General features: G+C 51.0%; 4 protein-coding genes across 4 annotated transcripts; 3 read left to right on the top strand and 1 right to left on the bottom strand.

Annotated features, from left to right (window-relative positions):
* Nucleotides 1–890: 890 nt before the first annotated feature.
* Nucleotides 891–2,609, top strand: TGAM01_v209737 (TPR domain-containing protein; the record flags this gene model as incomplete). The annotated part of the gene is made up of 1 exon (XM_018807632.2): nucleotides 891–2,609. The coding sequence occupies one exon, from the start codon at nucleotides 891–893 to the stop codon at nucleotides 2,607–2,609; it is 1,719 nt and encodes a 572-aa protein (XP_018659117.1).
* A 426-nt stretch (nucleotides 2,610–3,035) lies between these two features.
* TGAM01_v209736 (hypothetical protein) lies at nucleotides 3,036–4,712 on the bottom strand (the record flags this gene model as incomplete). Its single annotated transcript, XM_018807633.1, has 1 exon — nucleotides 3,036–4,712. One exon carries the CDS (start codon nucleotides 4,710–4,712, stop codon nucleotides 3,036–3,038), a length of 1,677 nt encoding a protein of 558 aa, XP_018659118.1.
* A 5,465-nt stretch (nucleotides 4,713–10,177) lies between these two features.
* Nucleotides 10,178–12,220, top strand: TGAM01_v209735 (hypothetical protein; the record flags this gene model as incomplete). The annotated part of the gene is made up of 4 exons (XM_024550625.1): nucleotides 10,178–10,928; nucleotides 10,993–11,164; nucleotides 11,224–11,445; nucleotides 11,512–12,220. The coding sequence occupies 4 exons, from the start codon at nucleotides 10,178–10,180 to the stop codon at nucleotides 12,218–12,220; spliced, it is 1,854 nt and encodes a 617-aa protein (XP_024404635.1).
* A 733-nt stretch (nucleotides 12,221–12,953) lies between these two features.
* Nucleotides 12,954–14,257, top strand: TGAM01_v209734 (RNA 3'-terminal phosphate cyclase; the record flags this gene model as incomplete). The annotated part of the gene is made up of 2 exons (XM_018807635.1): nucleotides 12,954–13,089; nucleotides 13,179–14,257. The coding sequence occupies 2 exons, from the start codon at nucleotides 12,954–12,956 to the stop codon at nucleotides 14,255–14,257; spliced, it is 1,215 nt and encodes a 404-aa protein (XP_018659120.1).
* Between the last annotated feature and the right edge of the window lie 179 nt (nucleotides 14,258–14,436).

The raw sequence follows: 14,436 nt of genomic DNA, 5'->3' as shown, positions 1-14,436 counted from the left end.
GTCACATGGTCGAAGATGGTAGTAAAGAGAATGTACTGGCTTGTCGTAGGATGCACATGGTTTTATTCCAAGTCATAATCGCGAGACTCGTGTGTCTGAGATTTTCTGGCATTTGAACCTAAATAACCACGTATTTGATGATGCCATGTTGGTCAACTCCCTTGTTGCCTCGTTATAAAGACAAAATAGATGCATACATGGAGCTTATACTTGTAGTTGTTTCACAGGGTACATTGGAAGGGCTCAAAAAGCATGGCAATCTTAGATAGTCAAGATGGTAAAATTAAGAGACGCTCACAATATGCTGAGAACTATGAGAGCTTTCAATTGAACATATTATTAACTCATTCATACATTGATTCATTATCAAGAGAAATCCTTGGCATGAGCCATTCGAGACATTGAGTGTCTCTTATCAGTACGTACCCGTAGTATCGGGCAGTTTAGCACCCCTCCACAAGCTAAGGTACATATTGGGCGGGGGCATTCCAGATCCGCGCCGATCTCCGGGCCTCTGAATCATCAACAGCCATTAACGCTCTCTGCATGCATCGCCTACAAGATCAAACCGCCAGACAAACAACCACAAGCCGCTCTTCCTTTACTGGTCTACTATATCATGCCTGCTCTTTCCCTTGTTTTCAAGGTTTCGGATGGTCGCGCCGACTGCCGGCCTTCCGACGCCACCGATTGGGAGCTCCCAAGCCATCTCCACCGGCCTAATCCTAGATCCAGATTATTACATACGTGCATCCGTCGGGCTTGAGCCGGTGCCAGCCTGCCTTAGACGATGACATCCTCCCGAGTCTCGACTCAGCTGCGAACCTAAGCAAGTCGCCTCTCGTGACAGCTCTACAACCTGTCTTCGAAACTGCAAACAGTAGCCCAGGATGGAAGAGGCGGCACAGAAAGAGGCCTGCAGAACAGCGGGCAGCAGGCCACCCCTAGACAGCGAGTACTACGACCTCGGCGACCTGCATCGCCCCGTGTCCACCAGCAGTCCCATCGCCCAGACGTGGTTCAACCGAGGCCTCGTCTGGTGCTACGGCTTCAACCACGAAGAGGCCGCAAAATGCTTCGAGCGGGCAATTGCCCACGACTCGGGCTGTGCCATGGCCTACTGGGGCCTCGCGTACGCGCTGGGGCCAAACTACAACAAGCCCTGGGACCTGTTTGGCAGGAGAGAGATTCAGAACGCGGCGGGCCGGACACACCACGCCATCGAAAAGGCCAAGGCCTGCGCTGAGTCTGCGACGCCCGTTGAGAGAGCTCTGGTTGAGGCTCTTCGGTACAGGTATCCCAGGGCGGACGCGCCAACCAAGACTGACCGCCCGATATGGAATCGAGAGTATGCCGATGCCATGGCCTCGGTTGCAGCCCAGTATCCCGACGACCTGGACGTTGCCACCTTATACGCCGATTCTATGATGAACCTCACGCCCTGGGCGCTTTGGGATATTCGCACCGGTAATCCAGCCCCGGATGCCCGCACGCTGGAAGTGAAGCGAGTCCTGGACTTTGGCATGTCTCTGAGAGGCGGCAACCGACATCCAGGCCTGCTCCATCTCTACATCCATCTCATGGAAATGTCCAATACGCCAGAAGCGGCCATGCCAGCGGCCAACAACCTTCGTGGCCTCGTCCCAGACTCGGGCCACCTCAACCACATGCCCAGCCATCTCGACATTCTTGTAGGAGACTACTCCAGAGCCGTCGTCGCCAACTCCGATGCCGTGCGCGCAGACGAAAAGTTTCTGAAGCGCGAAGGCCCCATGAACTTCTACACGCTCTATCGAAGTCACGACTACCACTTCCGTTTATACTCTGCCATGTTCGCGGGCCAGTCCAAAGTGGCCCTCGAGACGGTAGAGCAGCTCGAGGCGAGCTTCTCAGAAGAGCTTCTCCGCGTCGAGACACCGCCCATGGCAGACTGGCTGGAGGCCTTCCTCGCCATGCGCGTACACGTGCTCATCCGCTTCGGCAGATGGAAAGACATCCTGGGGCTGAAAATGCCCGAGGACCCGGATCTCTACTGCGTAACCACGGCTCTGACACACTATGCAAAGGGCATGGCCTACGCAGCATTGGGTCAGGTAGATGAAGCTCGCGAACAGCGCCAGCTATTCGCCGAGTCTGTGCCTCGAGTCAAGCCCAGCCGCACCCTCTTCAACAACAAATGCATCGACATCCTTTGCGTTGCGGAATCCATGCTCGACGGCGAAATCGAATATCGGTCTGCCAACTACCACGCCGCCTTTGCCCACCTCCGCGAATCCATCGTCAGATATGATGGCCTCCCCTTTGACGAGCCGTGGGGCTGGATGCAGCCTGCGAGACATGCCTATGGCGCACTTTTGCTCGAGCAGGGCCATGTCAGCAAAGCATTGGCCGTGTATAGCGCAGACCTGGGCATCGATGACTCCTTGCCGCGGGTGCATCGCCATCCTAATAATGTCTGGGCACTGCATGGCTACCATGAGTGTCTGGTGAAGTTGGGCAGGATAGGGGAGGCAAAGGAGGTGGAAGGCCCGTTGAGGAAAGCCATGGCTGTGGCGGATGTGCCCGTTACGTCTTCGTGCTTTTGTAGGTTGAGGACGGCCAAGATATGAAGTAATGATATGAATTCGAATGCGAATGTAATGTATTTGATCAGCTTAGCCTAGCCAGTATGTAGTATAGTTTACCAAGTTCTGCCAAGATATATATCTGATACTGCTACGAAGTTACACAAGTCACGCCTAATGTTGCAAGTAAATGGAAACGAGTCTTACCTTGTCAGAATCTACACAAGAATTTACAATCAAAGAAGCATGTGATGCGAATCACAGGCCTCAATGCTTACGGCGGAATACACGGTAAAGGCGCGGGCGGGGGCATGCGCATCTGCTGCTCGACAGCAGAGCGAGATCATTGCTAGATAAGAAAAAAGCGTTGCAACCATCGTCAGCAACTTGTATCGGGGACAAGTTCAAAAACAGTCGTCCATCATCAAAAAGCCCGTGGAAAAAAAAAACAATTCATCAAACAAAAACAAATCATGCGCCATCCCGGTCCTGATCGGTCGATTTGCTGGTCATCACGTCGTTACCCATAATCCTCGCCTTCTCCTGCGCCAAGAACGCCTCCTGCTCCCTAGCACTCTTATCCAAGTCGAGGAACGTCCAGATGCCCCCTGTACTGACAATGGTCAGGGCAAATAGGAAGTAAAAGGGGGCGCTGTTGTTGCTGCCGTTGGGCGTGGCGTCGATGATGGCGCTGCTGATGAGCGGGCCGATGAAGCTGGATGATTTGCCGATGATGTTGAAGATGGAGAAGAAGAGGAACTCGTGGCCGCGGGGGGTGACGGAGCTAATCATGATTTGCGAGTAGCTGTACCACGGGCACACGAAGAGGCCGTAAAAGGCCTGGTAGACCCAGACTTCCCATTCGTTGTGGAAGCCGAATTTGTCGGTCCAGTTGCCGACCATGCCCCAGCCGTCGAGTAAGATGATGGATACCATGACGGCGTTAAACATTGTCTTGGCGCTGAGGTTGAATTTCTTCTGGATGAGCCAAAAACCACCGATACCAACGCCCTGGGCGACAATGCCCACGATGAGAAGATACGTTAGTTTCAGTGTGTCGTATGCGACGACCTGGTTCTGCAGGGTGGAGATGACGGTAACGGTTGTGTTGAGCGAGTCTCCAATGAGGAAATATCCGGCAAGGAAGATGAGACTCTGCTTCAACTGGCGGATCTGCGTCAATGCTTCATAGAGCTGCCAAAACCCGACGGTAACAATGTTATAGCCAGGCGGGATTTGCATGCCCGGGCGCTTCTTCTCAACGAAAAACCACGGCAACGAGAGGACCACCCAGACCGCAGTCGCGAAAGCGATGAGCACAGACAGGCCCCAGTTGTTGTTTTCGGCGCTGTCGTCCACCCTGACGCCAAACATGATGCCCACGATGATGGCGAGGATCACAACCTCGCCAACAGATTGGATGTAGAAAGAAACGTTGCTCAGACGACTTCGTTCCATCTCATCGCGGCGATCGAGCTCTTCCAGTGTGATGTCTCCAGATTCATATTGCAATCGCGAGTCTTTGAGTTTCGTGGTATTGCGGGCTAGGGATGGGAAAGCGGCGGTCCAATATGTCAAGGTTAGCTGGTAAGCAATCAAACCGACAATGTATAGACCAGTAGCAATCTTCCACTGCTCGGGCTTGTGGACGCCGAGCCAGCCAAAGCCAATGCCGTAGGCAATGAGAGACCAGACAACCAAGATCCAACGACGTCCAGTGCCAAAGTCGGCGTAGGCACCGATAATCAGAAACAGAGCGGCTTGCAGAGCAAAGGAAATGCCATTAGCGAGTAAAACAATACTGTTCACGTCGCGTAATCGGCCAGCAAACTCGAGCAGGCCAGATTCGGGAGCAGCCTGAGAAAGCAGGTTTTGAAAGGCCGTAGGGCCAAAGTTGAAAAGGGACAGGCCATTGGCGCCGATGTAATAAGCGTACCACGTCCAGATTTCCCACTTAGTCGTCGTAGGTATGTCGCCTTCAGCCAAGGCCGGCATCACCGTCCCTGGAAGCTCGCCGGCGACTTCCAAAGTCCTCGATGGCTCAGAAAGGTCCTTTTTTGTTGCATCGTCGACCCGATTCTGAGCAGAATTTGAACCTTCGTGGGCGTGTGGCTCCAAGTCCACTTTACTCGTAGAATTCAAGGACATCTTGTATAACACTGCTCCCAAAGCCGATCAGGGAGACAATGGATGAGGGATAAACAAAACAGAAGATACATGAAAAGTGGACAAGGCGTTGGCTTTTATTCTCTTTTTTTTTTCTCTTTCTTTTTTTCACTTATTTCCCCGATAACGAGCCAACGGCAGGCATGAGGGGTTTTAGTTCGTTCATCGGCCAGCGCGCGCTCATAGCTCCTCTTCTTGTGCCCCCAAATGCCATTCTGGGAGTTGTGAAACTCTGGCTACATTGTGGATGTCTCGGCCCCATATGGCTTAGACCTCTTTTTCTTGATTATCTGCGTGCTTGTATAGCTCGAGATGGCGCCGGTTAAGGCGGATTAACGATGGCCGATGAGGGCGTTTGTGTCGTACAAACTCCCCCTTCCATAGGACGAGCGGTGCAAGTCAGCCACATGGATCCTGGCACACCTACGTCACCGTGGGTGAGCATCCCTGCAAGGCTTGCTCTAGCCCCGTAGCACAGGTCAGCCGTTCGCGGTATTTGCTCCGTGGGTTTCTCTCGCAACCGGCACGAGAAGCTGATGGGAGCGATGGGAGCAGCAGCTGCAGATGGGAGCGGGTGGGAGCGGTGGGAGCAGAACAATCTGGAAGCCAGTCATCGGGAGTTTAAATAAAGTTGACCAGCAGCATGTCCTTGCTGGCGGGAGGGAGGTAGCGTTAAGAGATCCGACGAGCGTAAGGGCTGGAGCGCCAACCCAGAGCAGCAAGATTCAGGGCCACAGCCTGCATCTCCAATCTCACCACCCAAGCAGCCAAGATCCCCCCCGCCACTTTCTCCGCCCAGGCTAGGCCAGTCCAAATCGCTCCTCCGTCCGCTGTTGGCAAGCCCACAGAGCCGAAAGGCGAGGCGAGTCGGTCGATCTCACGATCTTCCCCCACATGAGCCTCCACGTGGATGTGATGTGCAGCAGATGGCGAGACGCCGGTTTTTTCCACGTGCCCATAACCAAGACAAAACTGCTCCCACAATCAGGCTTCCCCAGAGTTTCTCCTCGTTGTCTTCGAGCGCTTTTCCGCAGCCCTTGGGCCACCTGCTAGCAACATCAGCACGCGCATACCGAGTGGCTCCCCCAGAGACCCTTGCAGCAGCCATAATCCACCGAAGCCCATGTGGATGCCACCGGCGTGGATCCAGTTCAGCCGGCATGTTGCTGCAAGCGTACGATTCAGGCAAAGGCGATGGAGGTTGTGCGTTTTGGAGGCCTGCCATTGGCTGGCTTGGCTCGTGTTTCTCACCGAGTTTGTGAGGCACATACGAAATCCGGTAAAAATCGCCAAACGATGCAGACCTGTCGTATTTTGACTCGCGGCGGAAGAATGCGCATGTTAGAATGAAGCTGCGAGGCAAATGCGTGAGGTTATTGCGTGAAATTACTAGTATGAATTGCCCGCTGCCTGAGGTTAGTACTACTAAACGGTGCAGCAGAGGTACGTATCTTTCGCGTTGGCCCACATTCTCACAGCATTTTTTCCCGTTTCACCTTTTCCCATTCTTGGTCTCAAAAATCAATCAAATGTGGCCAAATCGTACCGCGAACTCCATATGGTCAATTTAGCCCCGGCGGTCCCTCTTTTGCATAGGGAATCACTGGCTTAGATCGCGCTAGCGGCATGAACTTTGACAGAGAGGCAAATTGATTCGGCCCTGCTATTCAGTCCACTACAGCGCTCTCTGATTGCATAGCAACATACTTGCCTAAGTAGTTTTTGCAAAATTTCTTTCATTTCTTGCCGCATAACATTCCAGCAAACGCCTTATCCGAGGCATTGAGAGCCACTCGGCGAACTTTTTCCACTAACATTGTAGCTGCTTTACTAAGGTTGGCGCTGTCTTTATCTTGGTAATCTGATGGTCTGCCATATCGTCTTGAATACATGTAGCTCGACACACGCCTGCGTACTTGCATTCATAGAACTTGGCAGATAGAGTAGCGATATGTATACATCGAATAATGAGCGATGGTGATATACAGTAAGTCAATCTCTCGCATTCTATGAGTCGGTATCCTAGCGCCCCAGGTTTTCTTTGAGAAAAGAAGGGGCTTGTTGAATATAGCATATCATACATGTATGCATGTTATGGGAGGGAGGGATTAATTTCGACGACTTCTAGTTGGATTTGCAACTTTCTCCTTTCAGTAAAATAAGCCTATGATCTTCAAGTCGCACTATTAATTCTTCTTATTTAAATTAGAAGTGACTAAACTGCGGAATACATACATCCTTTTCGATTTCATTATCCATTGCACTAGGTGCGCAGCTAACAAAAATTGCCATATACCAATGTGCAAATCTACCCTAAATTTGTCACAGTTCATTTCGAGGCACTGTATATGTATCACTTGAAGTGGCCAGCTATTCTCTTCTGTAAGCACAAGAGAAACTTAGAACTCGCTATTAGATGCGTTGGGATTTATTAGCAACGCTAGAAAAACATATCTCATGAGCTACTCAAACGGCTGGTACTGGGTGCGGTATTCAGTTGTGCATTAGCAGTCAATCATTGGCACTTGCAGCACACCAAGCAGAAGTCTGTGCTAGGATAGTAGGGTAGTGGCAAGGACAAGTTTTATCTACGTGATAGATAAATAGATGTATAATTGTGACTGGATAATTTGTTGGCCCGACTCTATTTACACGACTCTCCCTCTAAATGGACTGACTTGTTCCAATTGAAGAGATTGTTAGGATTTAAGCTTAGATTTGCAAGTATCTTCTAAGAAACTGTAAAACGAGGCAACGAATATCATTTCATTGCCCATATACTTCTTCATATATCAACTCTCACTACGAAGTTTCTTGCGCTCCTAGTCAAGTCGCGGTGCTATTTCTTTCACTACCTAGATTGATAGTATAAAGTCAACATACTCGGATAATGGAATCAAGCTCTTTACTTCACTCTGCAAAGAGACATAGCAGGCTATAAGCTTACTCAAGCAAATATGCGTGTTGGAATACACGCTTAAATTTGCCTAGACATATTAAAAAACGACCATAGCTTTAAAGGAAATCATACCCTAATCTCTTGAAGCACGTTCAACCAATCCAGCCAGTAGTACAGATGCCACCAGGTACGACAGTAGCTCTCGAGTGAAGTAATGCCATACACAGTATAACATCCGATCACTATAGATCTTCAGTGTTTACACATCGTGCAAATAAAGTCTCGTGAGAATGACGTTTTCAGACTTGAATGTCAGGGATTGCCTGCTGATCAGTACCAAAAGACTCCCTTGGTGACATGCATGACGATGTAACCATAAGGGTGATAGGCAGACACACTGGCCGAGTGGCGCCAGCCTCGCAACACCTTGTTCCTATCGCCAGTGCCGATCATTAACTATCAGAGCATTGAAGTGATTACAGCTGTACAGTAAGTTCACGGAGGGGCTACAGTGTGTGGGTGGATGGTGCTCAGCAAGACTGATGCTGTTTCTGTATGTATACGCCAAGTCGTCCATCACTGCGTCTTGTCTTGATAGACAAAACCAAACAGGATCGAAGCAACGCAAGTCGCCTGTAGTTCTTCAACAAGAGCCAAGGAGAAAGTTAGAACAGCTATTAGGTGCTGACAATATACCCTTAACTCCGCGTACGCCACAGTTCGCCAATGGCACATTCCAAAATGAAAGAAGCTTTGCATAGCATGGCCAGCCCCGCTCTGCGGAACTTGTAAGTGATTTGTAGGAAGCTCTAAAAGACAGCTGCATATGCGTGGTGATAGGCAGCAGAATTGTTTGCTGACAGTTCCACTGTTGATGCCCGCTGCATAAAGCGGACGGAAAAGGTACCGGACAATCTGGCAATTGTTGACGGGGTTCGGTGTTGATCAGGGTCCTTGCACCTTACATTTTCACTGACTCGAGAAATCAGGCACATCATCATGGTCACTGCTTTTCAGAACGTATCGCCATGTGGAAATGAGAAGCATTCCGTGAACTGGGGCGCCGAAAATCCGGGGAAACTGGAGCATGAAAAGAGCGACTCCAGAAAAACATGGCGATACCCACCGCATTGACCAATCTGTAGTATTCTGGTATTGTCGAATGTTACAGTACGGCTCACGAGTTTGTTCAGCGGATGGAGTAACTGCGGGGAATCATGCGGAGAAATGGACCATCTTTAGTTGCCGATGCTTTAGAAAATGGCGGAGCGAGTAAAGCGAGTATCGGTAAATGATGTATCGTCATTGTGCTCTCGTCTTGGAATATCCGTCGCCGATCAGCTTCATCACGATCAAGCTACACCTTGTCGCATACAGGTAGCTGGGAGGAGCGTTGATAATGACGTCGGAATATGGCCGGAAATAGCCAATGGCTTGGCTGATGGCTGCATGGCTTTGGGGAAGCATCGGGAGAATTCAACCAGAGCCGAGCTAGGCTCACAAGGATGGCATCCTGCGCAAATCATTTTATAGGATTTGCCGTGGCACCAGCCCAGAGAAGCTTTATAGTTATTACATCACAGTTAGACGCCACGGCTACCATCTTTGGCAACCCCGATGAAAGGTAGGGTAGCCAGAAGCTTGAGAGGGCTCCGAATTCCTCATGAACTTCGGCGGCGCAATAATCTCCGAGAAAGTACCGCTTCGACGCTGGGCTCTTTGGACAGGTGTGGTGGGAGCAAAGAGCCGTTTAGCAGCAGCCGCTCGTCTTTTTGTGCGCGCGCATGAAGTCATTTCGAGCTTGGCCGTGCTCACCACCAAGGATCCACGACCCTGTCTTCTCCAGTTCTCCAGTTCCCCAGGTGGGTCGAGATGCCTCGTGGAGCTCCAGTATTGAGCCATGAGGATACCACGAAAACAATGAAAAGATCCGCTTTTCCTCCAGGCAACGAGATTCCCAGACAAAGCGACCTATAAGTGATGATGGCGGCCCTACAGTACGCAGCCTCGCGCCGGAATACCGTGCTGAGTGTGCAGGAGAAACCAAGGTTCGGGATCCTGGGACGCCCTCTCGAGGGGTGATCGGCGTTGATGGCGGACAATGCCTGCTGGTGCCGGCCCTTAGATATCACAAGAACAAGCGGCCTTGAAGCATTGCTGGGGATTAGGTTGGTGGCTGACGCCTCCGGTTGGAGGAGTTGGAGGAGTTGGAGGAAGATGGAGGGTGACTTATATGCGAGATGCGATAAGGGGAGATGTTATAACTGGGATGATATTCCCGAGAGCTCTTTTTATCGTATGACATGACTATGTATAATGCTCTCGAGTCCCCGTGAAAAGGTTCAAATGCCTATTCAAGCTTGAGCATCTCCAGAGTACTTGGAAACAGGGATGCAGGTGCAGCTGGTCTTCTTGCCCATGCAACCTCACTTACACGCACTTGTGCTTTCTGACTCTTGAATGCTGTGCGTGTCAACAACTCCAGCTTTGACTCATCATCTCGCCCAAATTCATTATTGATTATTGGAACCAAGCATCTGTGCGCATCATGGAGAAAAAAGAGGATATCAGCTCTCATGATGGCGTGGAGAACGTGGAAGACTCGCCTCGGCGTGGCTCCTTTGCCGACATGGACAATCTCTCCGCCGTCTTCGAGAATCCTCTCAAGCAACGCACCAAAGAGGAGCTTCTCAAAGACGTTGCGGAATTCTGCCGCATCCACGACCTCAACGACCATCTCGATGACTTCCGCAAAGGCGCCCTGGCCGCCCAGAACCCGGAATCCTTCCAGTCCCTGCCAGAGCTCACCGCAGAGGACAAGAATATTATTGAACGCGAGCAGACGCACCGCTGGTCTCATCCGTTTATGCTCTACTGGCTCTGCTGCATGTGCTCCATGGCCGCTGCAGTGCAAGGCATGGACGAGACAGTCAACAACGGTGCTCAGGCGCTGTACTTGGCAGATCTCGACATTGCAGGCCCAAATGTCACTCGCTTCTCTGCATCTATGCAGGACAACATTACTGGCCTCGTCGTTGGCGCTCCGTATCTCTGCTGCGCTATTCTTGGCTGCTGGCTGACTGAGCCCCTGAACAAAGTGCTCGGACGGAGAGGAACAATCTTTATTTCTTGCTTCATCGCCGCTGTTGCGTCAATCTGGGAGGGCGTTGCCAACTCTTGGGTGAACCTCTTCATTGCTCGGTTTGTCCTTGGCCTTGGAATCGGCCCCAAGTCATCTACAGTGCCCGTCTACGCCGCCGAGTGCAGCCCAGCTCCGATTCGAGGTGCCTTGGTTATGCGTAAGTCTCTATTGCGCTGCTTATTCGTTCGGCTTACAGTGAGGGCTAACTGAGTATACAACAGAATGGCAGATGTGGACAGCTTTTGGTATCATGCTTGGCAACATAATGGGTGTCGCCTTTGGTCCATCAACTGGCATCAAGCCTAGCCTCGGCTGGCGCCTCATGCTTGGCAGCACCGTCGTCTTGCCCCTAATTGTCTGTGTACAAGTTTATTTCTGCCCAGAGTCCCCTCGGTACGTTCTATTCCGACACGTAATACTTCAATATTAGTTCAAGCTGACATTTTGGGTAGTTGGTATATCCAGCATAACAAAGTGAAAAAGGCCTTTAGGTCCTTCCAGCGCCTTCGACACTCCAACGTCCAAGCCGCCCGTGATACTTATTACACCTACGTCGGAGTAGAGCTCGAGAGAGAGGTTAATAGGGGCAAGAATCTCTTCACGCAGTTTGCTGAGCTTTTCACTGTCCCTCGTAACCGTCGTGCCACATGGGCAACTTGGATTCTTATGTTTGGGTGAGTGATGGCCCCGAACTTGATCACTTGAATTCAGTGCTAACGAATATCTTTTCTTCCATCTAGCCAACAATTCTGTGGAGTCAATGTTATCGCTTACTACAGCACCACTATCTTTGTAAACTCTGGTTACTCCACCAACTCGGCTTTGCTTGCGTCGATGGGTACCGGTATTCTCAATTTTGTATTCGCTATTCCCGCAATCTTCACCATTGATAGATGGGGTCGTCGAAATCTTCTGCTCTTTACGTTTCCCTTCCTCTGCATCTTCCTGCTATGGACTGGAATGTCATTCTTCATCCCCGATGACCCGAGCAACATCAAGAAGAGAGTTGGCATGGTTACAACGGGCATGTATCTTTTCGAGGTCTTTTATTCCCCAGGCGAAGGCCCGGTGCCCTTTACATATTCAGCAGAGGCGTTCCCAGTCCATGTCCGTGACGTGGGCATGTCGTGGGCTACCGCAACAACTTGGTGCTTCAACTTCATTCTGTCGTTTACCTGGCCATCGCTCCAGAGATCCTTTACCTCTCAGGGTGCATTTGGATGGTATGCAGCTTGGTGTGCCGTTCTTTGGTTCCTCATCCTCCTCTTTGTCCCCGAGACCAAGGCACTTACCCTTGAGGAGCTTGATCAGGTGTTTGGCGTCAGTACACGCAAGCACATGAGCTACCAGATCAAGAATGCCTTGTGGCATTTCAGAGTTTGGGTTCTGCGTCAGAAACTGGAGCCTCTTCCTCCATTCTACCGCCAAGCTGAGAGGCTGCACAAGTAGAGATGGAATGCGATGACACTGTTGCGTTAGCCCGATGCTGGTCTTAGAGGCATTACACTCATCGCTGGATTTTGATGAGAAGAGAGAATGACGGTAAATGATGCTTGTCTGTAGGGGCTCTTTGGCGTGTTTGGGTAATGGAGCTTTCTGTATTGCTATGATACCGTGTGCTCTCACAAGAGTCACCTTGTTAGCTGTATAATAACCGTAATGAATGAGATACGAATATGCGTAACCAATCCTGTCTTTTGCTGTGCATCGTCTGCTTGGCGCCAGGTATTTGTATGCTGAATCTGAACTAGGCTGCTAACATTCCATGTAATCTCTCCAATAACGAGGAATTAGATAGCTAGAGTTCGCAGTAGATTATCCAGATTCCGTTTGATAGAATGACAGCCATGCATGAGTTGGCGCCGCGGGTGACTCACCGGCGGTGAATTTGGGGCTTAGGAGCGGCTGTGCTGATCTAGGCTCAAATTCAATACTTGGTGTATCATATAACACCTAAGAAACGCTCATCGCAGAAATTATGATGAAATTTCATCAATTTAATCTCAAAAGCAAGTCTTTCTTAACAGCAAATTGTCAAAGAGAAATTAGCGGGCTTCACCTGTTGTGCTTCTCAGCGCTGCGACACTTACACAAGAACAGTTACATCCCACGCCGCGTGGGAGTATCACATCATATTCTACCAATTTATACCCAACGAAGCTACAGTCACAATACTCGCGCAATGAAGCCAATTGTGCTTGACGGCCGCACTGGAGAAGGCGGCGGCCAGCTTGTCCGTCTAGCTGTGGCGCTGGCAGCAATTACTTCGCAGCCGGTGAAAATCACCAACGTGAGAGGCAATCGGCCAAAAGGTGGAGGTTAGTTCGATATATCGAGCCTCATATCACGTCTACACGCGTACTTCATTCACTAGAGATGCTAAAAATCACTGTTTAAATATCACCAGGCCTCAAGAACCAGCACGTCGCAGCTATTGAATGGCTCGCCCAAGTCACCGAAGCCGACGTCGAAGGTCTCAGCGTCGGCTCCAAAACAGTGACCTTTACACCTAGGCGGCCCCCCTCTGAGCTATTCCAGCGCAACATATCCATCAGGACTGAATCAGGCGCTGCGAGCACGATGCTGGTCCTTCAGGCGATGCTGCCGTTTCTGGTTTTCGCGAGCAACGATTCAAACGAGCCTGTGGCTGTGGAGCTTTCGGGTGGTACGAATGTAGCTTTTTCGCCGAGTTACGAGTATTTCGATCAAGTGCTGGCACCGACGCTGGAAGAGCGGTTTGGCGTGAGGATCGAGCGGGAGCTGAAAAGTCGGGGTTGGAGTCTTGGAAAGCAGTCCTGGGGATCCATTTCGCTCAAGTTTTATCCGATAGCCAAGGGCGAGAAGCTCAAGTATGTGCCTCCGCCGCAGTACAGCTTCCCTGATTCATTTGAGGTGAAGAGTATCGATGTCAGCATCATCACGCCAATGCACTCGCACAACAAGCTTCAAGAGAGGATAGCAGAAGACGCTGGAGTTCTCTGGCCCGGCGCCGACATCAGCTTCAAAACAGTCGAGGATTCGTGCGCCGATAGCCGCTGGTCGGTGCTTCTGGTTGCTCATTCGGCGGACGGCATCCGCTGGGCAAGCGACATTCTCACATCCGCGCCAAAGAACACCAAGGGATACGACCGCTTCATATCACTTCTATCCAAGAAGCTGTGCAAAGGGTTATATGAGGAAATCTCTCTCGGCGGAGTCGTGGATGAGCATCTCCAGGACCAGCTGATCTGCTTCCAGGCGCTCTGCGACGGCCCATCATCCTTTCCTAGAGGAGACGATCCCGCCACGGACGGTCCGCTCGGGCCGCTGATTGATGCCATGGGGAACCTGCAGGTTGGAGACGGCAGGATGAGGAGGGAGAAGACGCTGGAGCCGTTTGGCCATGGCTCGCTGCACGCGAGGACGGCACGCTGGGTTGTTGGCGAGCTGCTCCCCGGCGTGGAGTTTTACAACAGGGGAGATTTGGTCAAGGGGATTGGCTTCTAGGCGCAGTGAGCCATGCAGTGAGGGTTGCAGTGAAGTTTTAGCGCTTATGAGTGAATGCATCTTGATATCGCGTCTATAGAACATGATTGTTGATTCTTTGCTAGAATAGTCGTATATAAGAGCTGGTAGACGGAAGATCCAATCAGAGAAGCGCCGAGTCATGCATGTAGCGTCCAGAA

Source organism: Trichoderma gamsii (genome assembly GCF_001481775.2).
Source record: "Trichoderma gamsii strain T6085 chromosome Unknown Scaffold_50.2, whole genome shotgun sequence".
In the NCBI taxonomy this organism is placed as follows: Eukaryota; Fungi; Ascomycota; class Sordariomycetes; order Hypocreales; family Hypocreaceae; genus Trichoderma; species Trichoderma gamsii.
This window is presented reverse-complemented; position numbering and strand designations above follow the sequence as displayed.